The sequence below is a fragment of the Abrus precatorius genome, unplaced genomic scaffold (assembly GCF_003935025.1).
Source record: "Abrus precatorius isolate BTA unplaced genomic scaffold, Abrus_2018 Scaffold3, whole genome shotgun sequence".
Lineage (NCBI taxonomy): Eukaryota > Viridiplantae > Streptophyta > Magnoliopsida > Fabales > Fabaceae > Abrus > Abrus precatorius.
In genome coordinates, this window is record NW_020874373.1 from 35,340,117 (window position 1) to 35,363,038 (window position 22,922).

At 32.2% G+C, this 22,922-nt stretch overlaps 4 protein-coding genes and 2 non-coding genes across 7 annotated transcripts; 4 read left to right on the top strand and 2 right to left on the bottom strand.

Moving 5' to 3' along the window:
- The first annotated feature begins 1,283 nt into the window (after window positions 1-1,283).
- Window positions 1,284-1,679, top strand: LOC113863687 (glutaredoxin-C1-like). Its single transcript, XM_027497342.1, has one exon. It carries the CDS (start codon window positions 1,290-1,292, stop codon window positions 1,677-1,679), a length of 390 nt encoding a protein of 129 aa, XP_027353143.1. The 5' UTR covers window positions 1,284-1,289.
- Window positions 1,680-2,895: 1,216 nt separating this feature from the next.
- On the top strand, window positions 2,896-3,091 carry LOC113864009. Its single transcript, XR_003504618.1, has one exon. It is a non-coding gene; the product is annotated as a U2 spliceosomal RNA (small nuclear RNA).
- A 2,016-nt stretch (window positions 3,092-5,107) lies between these two features.
- On the bottom strand, window positions 5,108-5,303 carry LOC113864021. Its single transcript, XR_003504629.1, has one exon. It is a non-coding gene; the product is annotated as a U2 spliceosomal RNA (small nuclear RNA).
- Window positions 5,304-9,147: 3,844 nt separating this feature from the next.
- Window positions 9,148-9,844, top strand: LOC113862582 (triphosphate tunel metalloenzyme 3-like). The gene has a single exon (XM_027495660.1). It carries the CDS (start codon window positions 9,224-9,226, stop codon window positions 9,842-9,844), a length of 621 nt encoding a protein of 206 aa, XP_027351461.1. The 5' UTR covers window positions 9,148-9,223.
- Window positions 9,845-11,339: 1,495 nt separating this feature from the next.
- LOC113863213 (small nuclear ribonucleoprotein SmD1b) lies at window positions 11,340-13,433 on the bottom strand. Its single transcript, XM_027496708.1, has 5 exons — window positions 13,338-13,433; window positions 13,161-13,195; window positions 12,977-13,053; window positions 11,771-11,962; window positions 11,340-11,660 (listed from the first exon to the last, which is right to left on the bottom strand). The coding sequence occupies exons 2-5, from the start codon at window positions 13,172-13,174 to the stop codon at window positions 11,599-11,601; spliced, it is 345 nt and encodes a 114-aa protein (XP_027352509.1). The 5' UTR covers window positions 13,175-13,195; window positions 13,338-13,433; the 3' UTR covers window positions 11,340-11,598.
- Window positions 13,434-16,369: 2,936 nt separating this feature from the next.
- On the top strand, window positions 16,370-21,060 carry LOC113863230. Of its 2 annotated transcripts, none has more exons than XM_027496731.1 (4): window positions 16,370-16,620; window positions 17,333-19,033; window positions 19,944-20,112; window positions 20,237-21,060. In XM_027496731.1, the coding sequence occupies exons 2-4, from the start codon at window positions 17,654-17,656 to the stop codon at window positions 20,845-20,847; spliced, it is 2,160 nt and encodes a 719-aa protein (XP_027352532.1). In that variant the 5' UTR covers window positions 16,370-16,620; window positions 17,333-17,653; the 3' UTR covers window positions 20,848-21,060. The 2 variants fall into 2 exon arrangements, with proteins under 2 accessions (XP_027352532.1, XP_027352533.1); XM_027496732.1 differs by lacking the exon at window positions 16,370-16,620 and having other exon boundaries at window positions 18,082-18,318; window positions 18,391-19,033; window positions 20,237-20,917.
- Window positions 21,061-22,922: the final 1,862 nt, after the last annotated feature.

Sequence of the window (22,922 nt, forward strand, 5' to 3'; positions counted from 1 at the left end):
TTGATAATAAAAATAATTACATATGCAACATTAACTTTTAGTGATTCAAGTGATAAAATGTTAAGGGTAAATTGAAGTAAGCATTTAACTTTTTGTGATGATGTATAGTAATATTTGTGAATGCATGATAGTGATAAAACGAAGTGGGATGAAACGGCTATGTTTGACTCAGAAGGTGGTGATCATATTTGGGATTTTGACAATGCAGATGCAAAGGCAAAGAACAAACATAGGTGAATGAATGGGTGAATGTCAGAAGACAGAAGCAAAAAGGGTGTTCTGCTTGGTCGACAACAAGGACGCACACCGCTCTCTGCCTACCTCCCTCTATTCACTTTTCCCAGAATAAAAGCCTGCTTCTTATGTCCCTAACCTTCAATGTCAATATTGTTTTCATCCCTTTTGAACATAGTTACATATATATATTTGACGGGCTTCGTAAATATATTAAATAAAATAATATATAATTAATGCTACTCTCATAATATCATATCAATTTTTTATATTCAACATGTATTTTATCTTTTTTTTTATTAATTTTTTACTTTTCTCTCCTTTAATTGTATCATATTGTGTGTCATCTTTTAATATTTCATTTTTCATTAAACTTATACACCATGATAAAATTTAATGTATTAATAATATTAAATATTAATGATGTAATAATTTAATGGTAACACTTTTCCTCTTATAACAGCTCAAACCTCATTATTCATAAAGAAAGTTGTGTATATATCATTGTTATATTTCTTTCAACATTTTTTGTTTCTGCTTTCACTTTGTTTCGTCCTTTCAACAATTTTTTACATTTTTGTTAAACTTTCTCCATTCTTGGACAAACATCCGGCTCCAACTGTTCAGAAATATGCTCCTTACTTACTGTGCCATACGTATAATAGATTAACAAAACAAATTTGTTTTCTTTTGTTCTCTTGCGTGTATGCTTTTTTCACTGTGTGACAAACATGCATGCACGCAGCATGCAGTCCTCGAGTATCAAGCATTACGGCTGAATGGTATAAGCCAGTGCACAATGGAGACAAGAGAAGACACTCCCTCTGATTCAGAGACACGCCCTGCGACAGCAACAGACAAAGCAAAGCACCCTCATGGAAGGGTCAAGGGCCCCATCTTCTTCAACTTTGGCATAACCTCTTCCTTATAAAACCATCCCTTCACTACCCTTTTTCACCACACACACACACAATCCTTACTTCAAAGCTTCAACTTCAACGCATAGCAGTAACACCCTTTAGTTGTTTCTTTGTTTTTCTATGAGCCAAGAGAAAATGATGCATTACCAAGTGGAGCCTGCAACTGCATGGAGCTACTACATGAGGGTTAGGAGCATGGAAGAAGATCAAATGGAGAGGGTTGTGAGGTTGGCTTCTCAGAGTGCTGTGGTGATATTCAGTGTTAGTAGCTGTTGCATGTGCCATGCAATGAAGAGGCTTTTCTGTGGCATGGGTGTTAACCCAACAGTGCATGAGTTGGATCAAGATCCTAAAGGGAAAGACATGGAGAGAGCATTGATGAGGTTGCTTGGAATCAACTCTTCTGCTGTTCCTGTGGTTTTCATTGGAGGAAAGCTTGTTGGCTCCATGGACAGGGTTTTGGCCTTCCACATCAATGGCACACTTGTTCCACTTCTCAAAGAAGCTGGTGCTTTGTGGCTTTGATTCACTATGTAATAGACTTGAATGCAAAGTTACTTGTTGTGTCGCCTGATAAAAGAAAGAGTTCAGCATTGTCTTTGATTTGTTTTGACTTAAGACAATGCATTCCTCCGGAAATCAACAATATCCATACTACAAAAGATTATGTGAATTAGCTAGCATGCCAAAAAAAAAAAAAAGAACAAGAAAAAAGTAGGGAAAACAAAAATGATGAATTTCTCTCAATTTGTTATTGTTTTTCTAGTGTGTAGTTGTGCTTTGTAGTTTGTATAAAGATGCACGTGTAATTTGGAAATGAACCAAGAAGCACTACTGAACCTCTTTGCTTAACTTTTCACTTCATATACTACTTTGTCTTGTTATAAATGTAAGCTCTCCTCCGTCTTGTGGACCTCTTTCTCTCGTGAAAGTATCACTTTCAACGAAAGAAATCAAAGAAAAACATGTGTCGTCAAATTTTTATCCACCTAACATTGCTTCATAGAAGGGAAAAGAAACTGATTATCACAGGAAACTAGTCTAATTAATAACTATTTTTTTGAAAATAAAGAGTGAGGCACTGTATTTTGCAATGCGGGTTTTTCTTATTTTATTGATTAAAGTAATTGATGTAAGGACATAGCTGTAGAGAGGCAGGGCGCAAGTTTTAGATTTAACATAATATGTTAACATTACTTTTTTACAGTAATTTTCATGTCAAGGAGTGGGATGGGAAGAAAAAAAAGAGAAGTGTAAGATAAAATAAATAATGAAATAAAAAGAAATTTTATCAGAAATTCTCTAAAAATTTTCCTGCAAGTCTGATTAAGGTTTCGAAAGCGTGGTCGAGATTAGTGAAACTTTCCACCTTTTCCATTCCAACTTTATTGATAAAATCATTCATGAGGTGATATCATTGTTCAATGAGTAATAACCAGTGTATTAGTGTGGGTTGTGATATAAAAGCTTCTCTATCAAGTTGCCCTGTCGATTACATATGTAAAGATGCCAGTGAGACTTAAACTGGTGGTTTTGTATTAGTGTCTCCAAATTGTGGTGATTGAAAACATACACAAACATTTGAGTGAAGTCACCTATCCTCATGAGATGGTAACATCTAACTACAACTGCAGTGATATACAGATGTTTCTCATCATAATTTAAGTCCCAACTTAGTTGCGCAGGAACACAAAACTGCAAGTTATGACTATAAATTGCAAGAGGTGACACTTCCACAATCATACCTTTCTCGGCCTTTTGGCTAAGATCAAGTGTAGTATCTGTTCTTATCAGTTTAATATCTGATACGTGGGTCATTGACTCACATGATATTAAATTAATTTTTTTAAGGGGAAGGTCCAACACAGTAGCTTGCTACTGGGATCTTCATGTGTCGCCCATGCTTTGCACTATTGCAAGGGCTTGGCGCACCCTAACCAATTATAGTTCAACTTTTCAATTTTGTTGTTATGTCTAATTCTGTGCTTATATTGAGCGTTATTATTGAATGCTGTTAAGCTCGTTGGGTCCCGGAATCAAATTTGTTTTATGCAATTATTTGGTGTCTCAAATCATAATCAAACTTGATAATGAGCCTTACATCTATTAATAGCCTTGGTTAAGAAGCACCATTGTATCTGCTTACATTTTGGTCATGGGATATATAAAAAAACAGTACTTTTTCGAAGTTCGCTAGTTATGTTTGTTTTGATTTTTTACCACACAAGATCCTACCAAGACTGAAAACAAGAAAAATATTGAAGGGAGATAGTTCCCTTAACACATTTTTCATGAATTTCGAAATTAACTAGTAAACATACTTTGTTAATTTCTAGCCTTTATTTAATTGTAACTTCAAGATCATATTTACATTTATGATTGCATATTGTCACTCGTGTTTTTTCAATCAAACGTGGAATTAACTACCTCATTCTATCCTCTCTATTAAGTTGCAACTTCTGAATCCCATTTTGATTTCTAACTTGAATGGATATATACCTGCGTTTCATAGTAATATCTATTCATTTTATCCTAGAAATTAGACAATACCTCCTGGGAAAAAATTTACCTCTACATTTTCTGTATCTGTTCCTATATCACCTTCTATACCAAATGAAGTCTATAAATAACGTGTCCAAGAGTACATAGAATGGAATTTTATTTCTCGTAACATTTTAATATTAGTATTGATGACTGAATATCACTTGCACACAACGACATACTTATTTCTTCCTAAATTGCAATTCCTATATTGACCTCCCATTTTCATTATTTCTTTAATTTATCATACTTCAAGTTTAGGGGCAAACTTGATGCAAGTTATAGACGAAAAATGTTGTTGGGTGTGTGGACATGCTAATCAACATAGATTAGGAGTAAATGTATTAGGATAGCATCTATTGTAGAAAGGACATGTAGAACGAGATGAGATCAAAAGGGTAGTCTCGGTGTTAGAGGCATAACAAGACCAAGAAAAACTAAACAATATAATTAAAAATGATTTAGAGGCCAGTAATATGTATATTTAACATGATTTACAACAAAACATTACAATGTCACTTGATTCATATAATTCATCTCACCTGCATTTCATGAGAATTGCTAAAATGTCACTCGACATAATATACTGCACAAAACACACCACCGTTATCAGTATTGTCCGTGTCCGCGGTGATATGTGAGAATTCAGCATAAGAATTATTAAATTCAAGTGTATAAAAATGTTAAAGTAAACGAGTAATACGAAAAACAAAATAATAAAGATTGTAGTATTGTGTATAATAAAAAAATAATTAAAAATCGTGTAAATAATTTGATTACGTATAACAAAAATCTTTTAAATGTGTGAACGTCTTAACTTTTAGTCTAATAAAAAGAAATAAAAAAAAAACTCAACTAAATAAAAAATTATTAAAAAGGTGTTAATTAATTTGTTAATTTTTAATTTTTATCAAGTTCAATGTCCTTGTGTCAATCTTACTTTAATAATATAACTAATTTATGAATTGCAATATACTATTGTGAAATTGGTTAAAACTTGTTAAAAAATATAAAGAAAAAGTGTGACTTTTTCTTATTTCCAAAATCCATCGTGCTTTGGAGCTACGTTCTTATAAAATTTAAATGTACATCTAACCTACAGCCAAATTATTGACAGTGAACAGATATAAAAGCAAAACATGTAGAATGAAAAATATGCAGAACACTGTTCCCTGTTTCCCGATCTAGTGCATGATTGGCATATGAAAGTAGTATATACGTGGTTGATTAAGAGCATCTATTTTAGTTAACAAATACAAAAAGATTAGCTTATCAAACCAACATTGGATTATTATTCAATTTTTAACTATTATAATGATTCCAAATAGGAAGAGTTTATCAAATTTCACATAAAGTACTGCACTTCCAATAATTCTAAATTTTATACCAAACAAAGATCAAACTAGGGTTGGTTGGGGTGTGCCAGGCCCTTGCAATAGTGCAAGGCATGGGCGACACAAGAAGATCCCAGTAGCAAGCTACCGCACTGGACCTTCCCCCTAAAAAAATTAATTTAATATCATGTGAGCCGTTGGCCCACGTATCAGATATTAAACTGATAAGAACAGATACTACACTTGATCTTAGCCAAAAGGCCGAGAAAGGTATGCTTTATTCAAGGACAGGTTTTCAATTTTATAGGTGGTACTTGCGATTCTGTTTTGCTTCACAACCGAGGTGGGACTTAAAATATAAGGTGACACAATGAGACAGTTATATTTCATTACTGCTGTTAGCTGGCAAAGGCATCAATTTAGCTCCACTCAAACGTGTGTATCATTTCAATTACCACATATCATCTAAGTGCGTGTTTCGATTCATGTTTAAAGACCTGTAAACGTGGACCCAATGTAAAAGTTAAACTAGTGACGTTGAAATAAGTAAAGATTTATAAGCATTTAAACCCAAAACTAAACATGCTATAAAAAGTTAGGATATGTTCCAATCAATTTGCCAGTTGATTAAGTCTTACTGGCATGTTTAAAAAAGCTATTACCTAATACAACATAAGGAACAAGTGATTATTTAAGAATTTTTCAGAACCCAGTTGCTAGAAATAAACCAATCATCTATTCAAGGTACACAATTTGAACTGAAAAGGATAGTGTTTGAGGACATGGTTGGCATGCCCTGCCCTGCCTCAACTTCTGTTGTGGCTTAAGACCCCATTGTTTTCTGTTTTTTTTTTTTTCTCTCCTTTCATTGTTACTAGACTACAAGTAGCTTGTCTTCAGATTGCACAGTTTTTAAGTTATTTGACCCAAAATCTAAAAGCAAAATTGGATGAATATGTAAGCATGTCTCTTGCCAACTATCAATTCAATTACTTCGAATTGATGATGTTCCTCAAGGATCTCCTGTTTGCTTCTCTTCCCGGTCAAGGCTAAGGTAGTTCTTTTAACAATTAGGGAGTGATGTTCTAACTGTTAAGCACTTAAACATTTACAATCCATACACTATTTTTTACTTTTATTTTGATGCATTATGACTGTAAAAGAATATTAAGCTGCCATGTGTTATCTCATTACTGAATGAATTTTTATTAAATATAAATTTCAAATTTATTAAATATTATAGCAACATGGAATTGATTGAGAGCATAAAATGTATTTATGTTGGTGGTGCACCCTAAGTTAATTCTTAATCTTTTTAAATATGAAATGCACAAGATAGAAGAAACTTATATAGAACATTAAGGACCCTGAATAAAAGATTTCAGGAGGCCACACGACAACATTTTGTAAAACGTAAAATTTGTTTGAAATGTATGAGGTGAGGCCTTTGAGTACTAAGAAGTGTCCCCTCACTGTGTAGCCCAAAAATTTTCTATACAATTAATATATTATCTTACAAGTATGTGGGAGCAAAAAGGTTCAACAAATTTGAAATAAGAAAAAAAGGGGTGATTCACCTTCCACAGGTAATTACCAAATCCTGACTCTTGTAATAAACTTTGATCATCAAAATATGAAGTGTTAAACCATGGGTGGCTGCAACTCTGCTTCAACAGGAGCGGGTGCAGGTGCAATCTTGATGCCACTGTTGATTACATAAAGCATACCACAGCCAGAAAATATAGCAAATATAACAAAAGCAAAGGCAAATATTATGAATAGAGCAATTCCAAATCCTGCCCACAATACTTCTTGATGTTTTCGAGCTCTATTCATGACATTTGACAATTCCACTATGAAATGGATCACTAGGATGAAGCAGAAACAAACCATAAGTGCACTTAAGAAAAATGAAAGTGCTAGAATGGTCATTTTCTCTCTGCCATTCAACATAGTTATTGTTTTCTCCAAAAGAAGGTAAATAAGAAATGAATTGAGAGAATAGGCAAAATAAACTGTTCCTGTATCGTTTTATTTGCTTTTGCAGAGGAAAGGTGATAAAAATGATGAGAACATAATTATTATATATGTGGCCTCGGTACCTGCACTGTCTGAATAATTGTAGTAATTTTGATAGAAAGTGATTTAGACCAATTCCGACCATTAAGATAGTATAATGCTGATCACATATAGTTTATAACATTCAATAAATATAAATGTGCAATCAAAAGATAGTTTTAACAAATAAAAAAAAAAGCTATTTTACGTTCACTTCAAGATTCTTTTTCATAGGCTACACATTGCTCTTGAACTGAATGAAATTTTATGCTCAAATAAGAACAATATAAACTTCTGGTAGTGTAGATTTTGTAATATTTGTTCATTATAAATATATTTATTATTGAACTTAATGTTACTCAGTATATAGTTAATATATGTACTGGTGACGTATGCAAATTTTTTTAATATATCTTCAGTTGCTATTATAAGGGGCCAAGTTATGTTTCACCCAAGCCTGTTGTGAAAAGCTTTGATGTGCACATTGGTTTGTTCATTGTATGGTCTGATCAAAGATTCAAGCGTCACGAATAATTATAATAATATAGGTCTGTATGGTGTATATAACATGATAGAAAAAATTAAATATACAAAGAATTATATAAGAATAAAATATAGTAAGAATAATATATTTTTTTATTTTATTTTATTTTATTTTTTATGTGTATTAAAATAATAAATTAAATATATTATATTATTTTTTATAAGATAAAATTTACATTAAAAAAAAGAGCCTATAAAATAAAATTTTAATTTATTATCTTGTCTATCGTGTCGATCAAACAAAATCTTCATATAATGTAAAATCGCAATACCTTAAGCTTGGTACTTTAAACTGCAAACTGTAAGTTACTGTACTGCGTACGTGAAGTGAGCCAATGGCAAAGATACAGCAAGAGGATAAGAAGAAAGACATGCATTTTAGAGGTTTCTTCTTGATTTTTTATATCTACTCTGTGTCTTGGAAACTTTCTTGACTCTTCAATGCTGGATTGTAACTTGCGTGGTATATACTCCATGTTGAATATATATTTGTATATGAATTATGCATTTAATTATTCTGTAAATATTAAACTATTAAGCATTCAATAAGTCTCAATTAATTCAACGAACAGTTCAATTTTAAGAAATTATGTGAATAGCCAATAATTGATTAAAAGAGTTAACTATGTTTAAATTTTGGTAAATTTATATATTTTGATTTTAGCTTCTAACTAAAATTTATTTTGTTGTCTTTATATTTAATAAATGTGATGTTCTTTTAGTCCTTCACTAAAAGTTAAAATGCACCATTCTTAATTTTAGAGTCTAAAATTAAAATTTTATTTAGGAACCAAAATTTAAATATATCAATTTTACAAAGACTAAAAGTATATTTAACTAAATTTTAATTATTATTATATTGTACATATAAGTTTATTTGGTAAGATCACATTAAAAAAGAAAAAAGAAAAGTTAATTTTCACCGTACAATTATACATCAACAGTTCTAACTTAGATTAAATTAAATAATTTTGTAAGCACTTCACCTCTCATAAATAAGAGTGAAAAAGTGCAAGTCAGACTTGACCTTAAACCGACCTAATAAATTTTATAAACTTAAGCTTGAATGTCCTTTTTAATATTTATTTCCTATTAGTTTCTTACTCTTATATATTTTCTATCAATTTCCTATTTCTTGGTGGGAGTGTTTTTTAAATTTCAAATAAGGTTAGACATTACCAAAAAAAAACAAGTGATTTTAACAATTTACATTTGGTTCAATTCAAATTGATATTCTAACAAAAATCAACATTTAAAAGAGTCTTGCACAGTTTTTCATATAAATTGGATGGATGTGATAATTTTTCGATTCCACTAGAATCAGTTCTTTTAATTTATTAATAGTTAATAATAAAAATATTTTAAAAAATATATTGTTACAATTTTTCTATCCACGAGGTGCAAAAAAAGTAAAAATAGCAAATAAAACAAACCAACTAGAGACAATTACAGTGAAGAATAAAACAGGTATCATGTGCAATGTTCTAATTCTTATCCAATTCTAGAGGCAGAAAAAACTTGAAAGTTAAAACCACTCATGTTCGTCCCAATCTATGCCACCCTCATTAATCAAACTTGAACAGGATAATTACAATGGAAGTAGAGATCAAGCTTCGTCTCTCAGACTCAGCCACTCACCAGAAACTCTCAAACTTGCTTGCACCCTTCCACACCAGAACCTTAATCCAAGAAAACATATTCTTCGATGGTTCAAACAAAGAACTCACTTCTAACCTCGCTGTTCTCCGAATCCGCTTCTACAACATGGAGGAACACTGTGTCCTCTCCTTGAAGGCAAAGCCTGTGATCTCAGCGGGAATAAGCTGCATGGAGGAGCATGAAGAGCCATTAGACCCTTCACTTGCTCGTGCATGCATTGCTGAGCCATGGAGACTCTTATTCGTGGATTCCTCCAAGATACTGAAAAGGGTGAGGGATGAGTATCGTGTTGGAGAAAATGGGTTGGTGTGTCTAGGTGGGTTTAGGAATGTGCGGGCTGTGCATGAGTGGAAAGGGTTGAAACTTGAGCTTGATGAGACTAACTATGATTTTGGGACGAGTTATGAGTTAGAGTGTGAGAGTGTTGACCCTGAGAGAGACAAGAAATTGCTCGAGGAGTTTCTTCAAAGGAATGGAATTAATTATTCGTATTCTCAAGTTTCTAAGTTTGCTGTCTTTCAGTCTAGGAAGTTGCCTGAATCAGGACGTATTTAGTCTCCTTAGCAATTAGTATTGTTGAATGTATGACTTTATGTTTATTTTTTTAGTACATATAATAATACTATTTAGTGTCTACAAATATTGTTATAAACACATTTTGACACTCCTATTTATGTTATTTATTATTGAGTGAAATCCTATTCTGACTCCATTAATTAAGTGTTGACTCAATCTATTTAGTAGGATTTCCATAAGATCTCACTCTGATAATAAATATTTTAAATGTGGTTATTGTTAACTTGTTTTTTGGTATTTCAATGGCAGTTATGAACACTGTTGTGCAGAACTATCGTGCTAGGGTTTTCCAGAGCTATCATGCTAACATTGTTAGTTAAATATTATGGATAAAAAGTTTTAAGAGGAGGGAAAGCCATCCTATGATAAGCTCATATGTCACAAGTCTCGCGAGTTACAATAATATTTACAAGATTGTTGATGATAGAATTAATTCTAAGTTTTAGAAACGATTGACGGGGGTTAAATCTAATTATGACAGGTCAAGCCATTTAATTAGACATAATACTGCTTGCTAAGCACCACTGTAAATGCTAAGAATTACATCACAAAAGTCAATTGTTGTGGTTAGAGAGTTTTGACAAACCTCACTAAAATCCCATAATTACAATGTTCTGATCAACAAATTTTTAGTTCACAGCTTGTAACGCTTATATGTGCAAATATGACGGGAAAGTGGCGGTGAAAGAAAAATGCTTAGTGAAAATAATTGTCAATCTTGAACATTCCTTGGGAACTACTGCATTATATAGGCTTTTTATTTATTAAGATGAGTGGATCACACGGAAGCTATGCGATCCCGAACCATATAACATTGTAATTCATGAGTTCTACAACTCATGTGAAGTAGGGAACTAAAGGTTCGGACCATTGCACATTGAGAAATGCAAAGTCATGTCCAACTTCAACCAATTAAGTGACCCTACATTGGCATGTACCCATATTATGCACATCAGCTTTAAATGGAGAAGTGCAAACCTTAACAGAGCATCTTTTTATTTAACAGAAAATATCGTAGAGCTAATAAACATTGGGGTACAGGGTACGATCTGTAGAGTAAAACTAAAAAGGACATACATTATTATCACCAATTTGAAATAAATGAAATTGATTTAATATCATTGGCAAGAGGATGTTTCTATACGGTATTTTAAATTAATGTGAATCACTAGTTCACAGCTATAAAAAAAAGTACATGGTATAATGAACAATGCCGCTGCATTGATTAGGCACTATAGAATAAGAAAACTACACTGGAAGTAATAGAAGAGCAGCATTGTATTAACTTGCTGTAAAAGCAAACATTCTTAGCATACCAAAATGTTTGTCTCAAAAAGCTACCGTGTATATATGACAATACACAATGGACACCATCAAAATAAGACGTCTAGGAAAAGTCATGGGCAGTTCCTCATTAACTAAATATAAGAATCTGGGTGATCAGGAAATCTGTCATGTAGTTCAAAATCATTAAGCAACTCTTGCGCCCATATACTGAGTTAATGTATAGCCAATATAAGTCATGGGCAGTTCCTCATTAACTATAAAACAATAGGTAATTCAGGTTACATCGATTTCTGCATGAAGATGGTTATACAATATTACTTCAAAGTGCTTGCAAGAAAATACCAGGAATACATTAATAATTATGCTCCTCAGATGTTCCTAAAACTACCCTGAACTTCTTGCTACATAGCTTACAAATGCATGACACAAAAATTATGAAAAGTGACTCAGCGACCACGACCCCTTCCTCGGCCACGACCGCGTCCCCGCCCTCGCCCCAAGGGTTTCCCTGAAAATGCAATCAAAATATACTCAAATTAAAATCAGAGGAACTAAGAAGGAAACAATTAGAATTTACTGAATGGATAGAACATTTTGCAGTCAGACTATATACAGTACCAGCAGTTGGCTTCTTGGGCTTGATCCTAGGTGTCTCTTCAACAAGCAAGGTCTCGAGATTCAAGCTGTCAGGAAGAATATAATAACGGATGTTGTTGCCCCTCACACTGAGATGATCCAGAGTCACTGGATTTTTCCCTTTCAGAGTTAGTTTAACTGCTTTCAAATGTGTGTTCATACTGATATCAACACCTGTTGCAAAAATCCCAGGATCAGTAAGTTAAAACTTCCTATCTCAAAGTGGTATTCTTGGGTCAGAGGTAACAGGTATTTACAAATTACTATTGGTGTAATTCAACTAGGAAGCAGCAAGATATGCCTAATTTTTTTAAAAGGACTCGCTGCAGACAAAATTCATAAACTATATTTACTTCATGCTCACTTATTATCCACACACACAGGGAGGGGGGAGAGGGATAAAAGACAATATATTCGATACAGGCCAATATCACGTCTACATGACTGGATCAAACTCAAATCAGATGGGTGTCCAACAGGAAATTTCATGGTAAAGGTTGTATTAGTTTGAATTGGGCAACTGTAAAGATACATCTCAGGGTGTAGGGGATTTTATGTCAGAGGACAATCATAACTACTTGGAAAAATCCATATTCTCCTATCCAAATCAGGGGGGAGATTATTAGAATCAAGTAAAAGCACAAAGGAGTCAGGAACTCTGCCTCAGTAGTTTTACTATCATGCAAGTTCCTACTTCAAAAGTGGAAATTTCAACAAAATACTGAGCCCTTAAGAGATATTTCAGGAGTGAGATTTTTGCTTAGAAGCCAAACCACCCCCCCCCCCCGCCCACCCCCACATCGAAGTATTCTGTAAAGGAAACCTCTATAATTACTCATCCACCAAAGCAATATTGATTTGGAGGCCAATTTCCCAATCCCCCTTCATTTTCAGGCTAAAAAAAATCTCTCAACCAACTCAATGGTCACTTCCATCTTTATCCGTACCAAATCAAAAAGAAAATCCCTCATAATTTTCTTTGCCGTCTAAGCCAATCCAACAAGGTTAAAGGGAGTGAAGTAGACAATGAAGTTGAAACAAGTATAACCTAATTACCTAAAGAGCAGAGAGAACCCTTGCAAATAATTAAATGCCTAAGTCTCAAACTAACAAACACATTCCTATTGTTCCAATCCAAGTCCAATATTTTATTTGTAAACAAATGGTTCCATGAGGAAGAAAATGAACCTGTAATGGTGCCATGAACGATAGTGCCATTCTTGAGCTCAATTGACACGGTTTCATTGTTCAACTTCATTAAAAACCTGCTCAAACAATATTCATATATTATTAAAAAAAAAAAAGACAGTTCAATTCACTAACGCAACAAAAAATAAGTAAAATAAAATGAAGAAAAAAGATAGAGAAAAACCGGACGAGCTTCATGTTGCCTTCTTTATTCTCTTCCTGCGAAGCAATGCAGAGAAATTCATCAACATTCTCTTTTGTACAAATGATAATAAAAACGTAGAAATTTGAAAGAAAATAGAATGGAATGAATTCGGAGAATCGGAAACAAGAAATTGATGGAGAGACGGTGATTACTTACCTTCAGCGGCCACCGCCACGGTAGCCAGGGTTTTGGGGCAAAAATTTGAACTCGAGTCACCTGCAGAAGTAGCGGTTCGTTTGTTATATAGGGTTTAAGGGAAATTTTGGTGATTTTGGATTTTCAATCACTTCATTTTATTTTTATAATTTATCATTTGTTAAAATTAAATTTTTCACTGAAATTTATTTGAAATTTAATAAATATACAATATAATGTTAATTTATATAAAAAAATATATAAGATATATTTTATTTTACTGTATAAAAATGAATGTCGTCTTATATTTTTATTAATTTAAATGAAATTTGAGTTAGAGGAAATAATTTTAATGATTGAAAAAATATATAAAAATTAAATATAAATAACTAGAATTAAGAAGAGTATATAACCACTTCCTAAAAAATATTAAAATGGTGCATGAAAATAAATAAGTAGACAAAAATTTTAATTAACTAATTTATTTTAAAATAAAATATTTTAATGTCACCAAAACATGTTCATATTGTTCCAGTCCATGTCCAATATTTTTATCTTGGAAATCTATACCTTAATCCCTTGAGAAATAAAAATGTAATACTCTTTAATATAATTTAATCCAAACAAGTTAACTGAAGAGAAAGATGTTATTATTCTGTGGTCCCACCAGTCAAAATTTCTAAATCCACTAATGATTATATTTTAGTAGAAAAAAAAGTTTTTTTTTTATTTTCAAACTTGTTTTTACTATGTCATTTATATTGTTTTAAAATTTTTAAAATATATTTCATAAACCTTTTTTTTTTATCCAAACTGATTCCTTATGCATTATTTTTATCCAATATTTTCATGTTTTTTTTTTTTTTTTGGCGAAAACAAAGTCAAATTCTTCAGTATGGAACCAAAATGATGAGAAATTGACTAATTGAGGATCATGACGTGTTGAAAACAGTGGTGTAACACAGGAGAAGTCAACAAACTTATTATTCAAACTAAAAAAAATTAATTAATTTTGTGAAAAAATAGAAATTAATTTTGTGCAAGAAAAACCAAATTAATAGTCAAACTCATAATAATTCAAAGATTGAAATAAATATAAAAAAATTATAATACCGAAACTTTTATTTTTTGTTCAATTATCTTTTAAATCTTAATTTTTTAACATACTTAAGCCAACTAGAGACATAGTGATAGTTGTTAACCCCTCCATTATACAATGTCATCATGAAAAACTAATATTTTAGAAACAAGCATGGTAATTAGACTTCACGATGGTCTCATACACCAATTATTAATATGTTGAAAACTTTGATTCATGATGGAAAGGATAAACAATTTAATATAATAGTTATTTAATAAACTTTATATTTATTTAAATATATTTTATAAACTTCACAGTGAAAATTGTTTAAAATTATTTAAAAAATTTTCGTACACACAATTAAAAATTAAATTCTTATCAACATGTCTGAGGGACTCAAGTATCTACCAACTATGCTAAACTTTATCAGTGTTTAAACTCATACTTAAATATACTCATTAACATTATTGTAATATTTAAAAAAAAAATATTATTTTAGTAAATTCCTCGTTATTTTCCACAGTTTTCTTAAAAGATATTTTTAAAAAATAAAATTACTTAAAAGAGTTTGCCGTTGTGGCGTAAAACTCTATTGTGTTCATACGTGTGTGGTTAATTTTTGGGTAAGAATTAGTCCTAAACATTTTAAATTAAAATTTTTAACCTACTTTAAAAATATACAAGGCTTTAAATTTATTAATTTTTGTATAAATTTAGGTCTATTAACTTATTTCAAAATAATTTTTTAATTTTTTTTAAAAAAATAAGCTTTTAAATAAACTCACCAATAAAATATTAGGTTAAATCTAAAAAAAACTATATAATGTAAATTTGTTAGACTCAAACCTAAACTTTAGGAATATAGTTAGGCTTTCGTCTTACAAAATTAAATTTGGCTCAATCTATTTTTATCTCTATTTACGTATATTTTTAATACGAAATCGCTATAAACTATTAAAAATAAGAAGGAAATAAAAAAAGTGTAAATTACATCAATAATTACACTGTCATTAACATATTATGAAAATGTCAACCAAACTATTAAAATAGAACTATATATTATCTTTGTATTAAAATTCATGAATTAAGCTTGAATAACTATTGACTCTCATTTTTATGTATTTTAAAAATATGAGATATTAATTTTAATGTATATAAATGATGATTAAATAATTTAAATTTAACTTTAAAATTTGCAAACTAATTAAATTTAAAAAATTAATTCAACGATTAATTTTAGAATAAAATATTAATGTTTAAACATATGTATTTTGATATAAAAATTTCAAAATTTGTAATATGATTCTCAAAGATTTAAACACATTAATTTTTCTGCTCATTTTTCCAATCACTCTAACAAGGATTATTACGCCTAACTATGTCTTGCATTTGAACTTGATAATAAGAGTGTTTACTTCATTCAATTGCAGATTACGTGTAAGATAATTTTCTATAAGAATCTGACCTCCAAAAAAGTAAAACTACAATTTAAGAGTTTTAAAAATTGAAAAATGCTTTTAAGAAGGAAAATAAACATGTTCTTAACATTCTTCTAAGTTTTAAAAATAAGACATACACGATCAAAACAATATATAAATTAAATTTTTATCAATAATTTAAAATTTATTTATACCTTAGGCAAGTTTTATAGGTATTTTATCTCTATAAGTAATTAAATTTGGTATACATTTTATGTACATAAAGAAATGGAGCAAGCAAAATCGTTAGGGAAGTACGAACACAAGGCTTTCCTTTAATCAACGTTATCTTTATGGCGCCAAACACGCAAACAAGACAATTGCAGTTGGCGCGTAGATCCACGTACGACAAAACGAACTAAAATCAATAAAGAAATGAAATAAAATAAAATAAAAAATGACCCCACATCGTCATCATTAATTATTGTCTCAATCATTCCATTTATTTATGCAATATTCAATACTTACTCGAATCAAATACCAAAACGAAAAATAGTTACTACGTGTCCCTTTAAGCGTAATTTCACATATGTTTGACTCAGTTGATGTTCATGGCGGCTGTGTCCTTTTCCTTCATGATATAATAAAAATTGGGTTGTAACCATTCATGAAATTATTACCCAAATTGCTTTCTTGCAAAAGGAAGCGATTTTGATTGGTTTTGTTGCATGCAATGGAAATTTTGCATTGTTGGCACCCAGCATATTCCAAAAAATAAGTACTTTTCTGAGAATTGTCAGAGAAGGTTCTTTCTTCCCCTTCGTCCTATGTTTCTGCAAATACTTCTTGGGTTTTCTTCTTCTTCTTCTTCTTGATGATGATGATGATTTGTGAGTCTTTTTTTTTTTTGTTGTGGGTCAAGTTAAGAAAGTCATGATTTCGTTGGGATCTTGAATTGCTTGTATTTTTGTCAAAGCAGGTTTTCGATTTTTTTTTTCCTTTTTGTTTATGGTGGGATCAGAATGATTTTGTCTCTTTCTTGTGTTTCTATTAATTCGAAGAACATTATTATTTCTTGTTTAGGATGAGTTTTTTTTTCCCAATAATTATACCGTGTTTCGTTTACCTATGCACTTTACACTGTTTCTTTGCTGTCAGTTGATTGCACACAGTTGAATCAAATTCATTGACATATCAATTTATTCATCCTTTATAATTTTTATTAATAATTGTAATTATTATTTTTTCTTTATGTTTGTGTTGCTACTAAGTAGGAAGGATTAACTAACTACTAGGTTTTCAACTCATGGGATGCTTCAATTTTAGAGGAATCTCCCCATGTCCTGCACTTTGTTTTCTTTTTCCTGTTTTGCAGTGTGAATTTTTGTAAACTGTTACAATAATTAATATGGTTTAGGGTATGATGTCTCCCATATGAGATTTTTATTTTTGCTGAAATTGAATTTGCTTCGTACCTTTTTCCTTTTCTTTCTTTTTTAATTTCTTTCTTTTTTCAGATCTCTTCTTATAAGGATAGAGCATTAAAATCATTTCCAAGGAGGCAGGGGAAGTGTTGAAGTGTAGGAAGCTCACTCTAGATTCCATGTTCCCTATTTTGCTATTCTTGTCGGTTTACAACAAAGTTGTAATGTAAAGGTTGGTTTGTGATTCTTCATGCTTTGGGTTCATTGATTTGATAAGTTGTTTGTTATGATAGCTGAAAAGGGAAGAAATGTCTGAATTGATTATGGTGATTCATTGCAGACAGTTTCATTGATTTTTAGTGAGTGCTTGAGTTTCAGTGTTTCAACTTGATCTTGTAGAGTAATTATTGCAAAATGGAATTCAAAGATGAAACACAAAGTGTAATTTTACAATTGATGGGTCTTGATAAAGTGCCTGCCCAACATCCTGTTAGAGATAAACAGAAAGTGCTCTCTGAGAATTACCTGCAGAAAGTTGCCTCTATTGGTGTCAGAAAGAAGCGTTCATCGCTCCAGCATCATTCCTTGGGAATGAATACCGATGAAAAAGAAGAATCTGAGGATGGTTTGAAGGTAGTCAAAGCCATAAGGCGAGATAGGCACCATAACCCATCAAAGGGAAATTGGAAAGAGAAACCATTTTCATCTTGCGAAAATTTTCATTTGGCTGACGGGCTGCACAAAGGGTTATCATATCCTGAAAGTGTGAGAGATTATCCTGAAATGATAGATAGAAAGAAAATACCCTATCCCATGAATTTTGGTAAGCAGATTTCAAGATCTTCAAGTAAAATTTCAGAGGAGGTTTCTATGCAAACGGGAAATGTTGCAAACAGCGTTTTAGATGCCTTTTCAAGTTCATTTGTCAGTGGGAATGAAGCGTTTTCCAATGATATACTGAAGCCTGCTTCCAATATTTCAGATAATAAGCTTGAATGCAGTTCCCCGTTCTTCTGTTCTGATGGCGCTCATGTAGGCGCTGAAGCTAGGAACAAAACTTTGAAACAAAGGGATGTGACCGAAGAATCGCAAGAACATGGACGGCATGGTCAAGACAATACCCATAACCAGTTGGCTATGATTTCTGAACATGGAAATGGAGCAAGAAATTTGCGTCATCGAAGTGGTTTTAGTAATGATAAAATTAAAAGGAACATTAGATTTGGGGTTGGTTTTGGTTATACGTTTGCTAGAAAAGTGCCAATACCTCTTTGTGCGGCTTCTGTTATTGCTGATAATTTTGGAACTATGAATAGCGATTACTTGTTTCAGAGATATTGGGGATTAAGAAAGAATGCATCTGCAAATTGGTCAATCAGGAAGTCAAGGAATCAAAATATTAACCAAAAAGAATGTTCAGAAGATGTAAACCTCAGTCCCATTAGTGATAAGTCGGAGCCGACGTGCTACAGGAGTGATTTGTCTGATAAGAAAACTATGCCTCCTCAATTGTCAAGTTCTAGTTCTTCTATATTAATAGATAGTCAGATATTGCAAGAAAGATGCTTAATGAATGATGAAATGAAGAACAAAATGCATAAAGGCAGTAAAAATTATGGGAAAAATGCTGTGACTCCTGATTCATCTGTTGATTGCTTGGTATATGATAATACCGAGGTTGTTGAGAGGTCGCAAAATAATCCAACCAAGCAGCAATCTAAATCGACAGCCTTCATTTTATCACAAGGAGATATTGATTCTTTGAGTTGTTCTTCATATGCTTCAAAGCTACAGGTATGTTTTTCGTTTCCCAGAATTGTTAGGATTATTCATCTCTTTTCAGTAAGTTGTTATGATGTTATCTGACAGTTGAATGTTTCAATAAACTTTTAATGGTATGGTGCAGATATCCAACTTTTGTTATTGGTGTGTATGCATGCTGAAAATGATATTAGGTGTCAGAGTTTACATATTTGATGGAAACATACATGAATCGTCTATAGTAGAGTAATATTATTGTTTCAGGTGTGCTTTACATTTTCAGTTTACCTACAGATGAACATGCTGTAGAATGGTTTGCTGAAATTTAGATCTTCAAAGGCATGAGAAGCGTTAAAAGTTGTGTGTCCTCATTGACTATTGACAGATTACCTGTTGAAGGTATTTGAGGTGTCTAAAATTCTGTTGAAGATAGTTTAAGTTGTCACCTTGTGACCTGATGGTCATAGTTTCTAACAGTGTCAATACCCTCTTGGCTTGTGGCTACTAGGCTTGTACATCTAATCTTCCTATACTCCATAATGATGGGAGTCTTGTACATTGGACCTCCGTTTTTTGGTGCTCTTTTTCTCCTTGTACTACATACACTAGAGTGTTGCTAATTATTTTGAGAACTTCTGGTCTAACTCCCATACTCCCATTATCAACTACCTTATTAAAACCAATGTGGAGGAATGGTAAGTTGTTACTGCATTGCTTATTTTGCCGTCTTCTTTGAGTTCTGTCTTCTGATATTTTATCTGAAGAGGTTTGAAGTCAAAATATAGAGGGTGAGTTGTTTGACACAACAGTAAAGTTGCTGATTAGTGACCTGGTGGTCATATGTTCTAATTACAGAAACAGTCACTCTGCTCATGGGGATAAGGTTACATATATGTATGATTGCTGAAATAGTGATGTTCTTTGTATTGTTCTTAAATTACAGGATACATCAGACTTTCAAGAAGATTCTGTTCATTCACTATTCTCTGAGGCTGACCCAGAGTCCCTTCATAGCTTTGAGGAGGCCTATGAGCCTAGTCCAATTTCAGTTTTGAATCCCTCATTTAGAGATGGCATTCTTTTGAGCTCTAAATGTGGTGATGATCTATATGGTATGTAATCATCATGTTGAGTCGTTTTTTTAACTCCTATATATCATCCACGTACCTGAAATTATTGCTTCATTTTCTTCCATTTGTTGTGTTATTAATTACTGCCATCATTTCTGCATTTCAGATTCCTCTGAAGTCGATGATGAAGAATTTGGTTTGAATGTTTCAAGTGATGGAGATTGTGGGAATGAATCTATTGATGACTGTGAAGAAAAGAAAGATATAGAAGGACTTTTTAGAGTGGAAGAAAGTAGGGATTTCTCATATGTTGTTGAGGTCTTAACTGAGGCAGGTATATCTAATAGGAACTTGTTTACAGATTTTTCTACATGGTACTCTACAGAATGTCCTATTAGCCCTTCTGTCTTTGAAATTCTGGAAAAGAAATTTGGTGAGCAGCAACTTTGGAAGAGATCTGAAAGGCGGCTTCTCTTTGATCGCATTAATATAGGGCTGTTTGAGATTCTCCAGCCATATTTGCACATCCCAATGTGGGAAAAACCTGTCTCAAGAAGGTTGAATGCAGAACCAAGCCAAGACATGATTGAGGAGGAGGTGTGGGGCATGCTTGTTGCACACGATAAGAAAACAAGAAAGGATTCAGAAAACAATATGCTTGGAGGGGAAATTAGGTGGACAGAACTAGATGAAGATATTGAAGATATTGTTAGAGAGATAGTTAAGATGTTAATGGAGGAGCTTGCAAATGAGATAGTTAGCTTGGAGAATATTTAAAAAATTTGTAGTTTTGTGTGCGGCTATAGCATTTTTATATACAAGCAATTGGTGTATAGCTTGATTTTGGGAGATTGATTTTGAGACAATTTTGAAAGTTTGAAGAGTTGGAATTAGGATATAGGTGTTTGAAGAGTTTGAATTAGGAATTTAGGATATAGGTATAGGTTCACTATTCTTTCATTTGGAGTAATATTGTATTCCACTTGTTTCCAAAAAAGAAAAAGAAAGAAAACTGCTTGCTGATTTGTTGTATTTGCTATGATGATCAATTGCCATTAATTTTTTAATTAAGCAAGAATAGAAAAAAAAATAAAGTCATATTAAAATATGATAATCGTGTGATAGGCTTCCATGATTCAAGTAGGTCAGGTGACCTAACCCCCCCCCCCCCCCCCTTTTTCTCTCTCTCTCTCTCTCTCCAAACTATTCCATTCTCTTACACCTCAGTTCAAGCACTTTCTGGTTAGGAGTCCTAATTAACCTGAACAACACAAAATACTTAAATTTCAATTATAACCAAATCCATTTTATCAACTCATATGTCATTCGGAGAAACCTTTATATGCACACACGTGTCCAAAGATGTTCCTCTGCCCTCACATTAACCAAAACAAATATCTCAACTAATGTATCTTAAACCTCACCAATATGGAAAGCCAAAGATTGATAGTGACATCCACCACAATCAAGATTCTGAGACATTTATACATCATCAATTACTATGTTTGTCCTGGTAATTACAAATTAATAGTTACATATGGTGGTTATTTTTGCTTCTTTTGCACTCTGCATATGGAGTACCTTTGTACCCTTTCATTTATAGCAAGTTAGATGTGGTCCTTTTATGTTGAAACTTCTTAATTTGTGTACTTAACGACAACAAATCATTTCTTCAGTGCCTCTTAATTCATAAATCTTAGATGAATATTTTGGTAATTCTGCTTCTCAATTGTCATCTTGTTATTTGTCTTCTATTCAAGCCTGGATTTATAACACGTTTCTATGATTTTCTTTTACCAATATGGGCATTGCTGTTAATACTGTGGGTGAAAAGGAAGATAATGTCCATAGCCACGAGCATGATCACCACCACCATAAACACGAAATTTGTCATAATTCTGTATTGGTTACTCCACGTTATTCTTGTGTATTTGTGATATTGCACGGTGCTCATGTCATTTGACTCATACGGACAGGGTGTAACTACATGCTTGCTTACACATAATTTATTCAGATGCTCATGTTACCAATATATTGTACCTAATTTATTCAGATGCCTATGTTACCAATATAATTAATTAGTCATGATTAGTTACTTCATCTACTTTACTCTCTAAGTAGTTTTTCTGTTATTCCCTATTCTGTTCCAATTACTCGATGTGCGACTAGCTGTGTATATAAGACCCACTGTACTGACTCTAAATACTAGTGAAATAGATCGTCACTTTCTCATCGTAAGATGGTAAATAATCATAGATAATTAACTAATCAATTATATTGGTAACAGCCGACGATTTGGTTAACTTTCTAGTTTTTTTATCCATATTATTGCACAGTTTCTACTCACTTCAATGTTTCAGAAGATACAAGGACATAGCTTATAAAATCTTGCTATTTATACTATTTAAATGTGTTATGAAGGGAAAGAATAGATTCATTTTTTAATCTGCCGATATCAAGATGATCACTTCTCATGATCATAATCATGACCTAGTGTTTTATCAGTCAGCATAGTCCGTGAAGGAAACTCAAACCTTGAGAAGGTTTGGACTTAAGGCTCTATGTGCATATACCATGTAGAATAGCAGTAAAAAAAAACTATGCAAATCTAGGACTTGAGGCTTTCTTAGTTAAAGTATCAATGACCCATACGGTTTTTATCTAGATCAACAGAAAGCCAATTAAAACCATAAAATCAGAAGCAAGCATGAAATAAAATGCAATTTGTTTTGACCATATCTCGATTATAATCTGGATCTACGTAATGTAGGTAGGTAAAGCTCGTTTTACTTACCTTTTTTTTAAATGCACTTCTTAAGATTCCTTGTTTGAAGTTATCTCTTTTAGCCTTT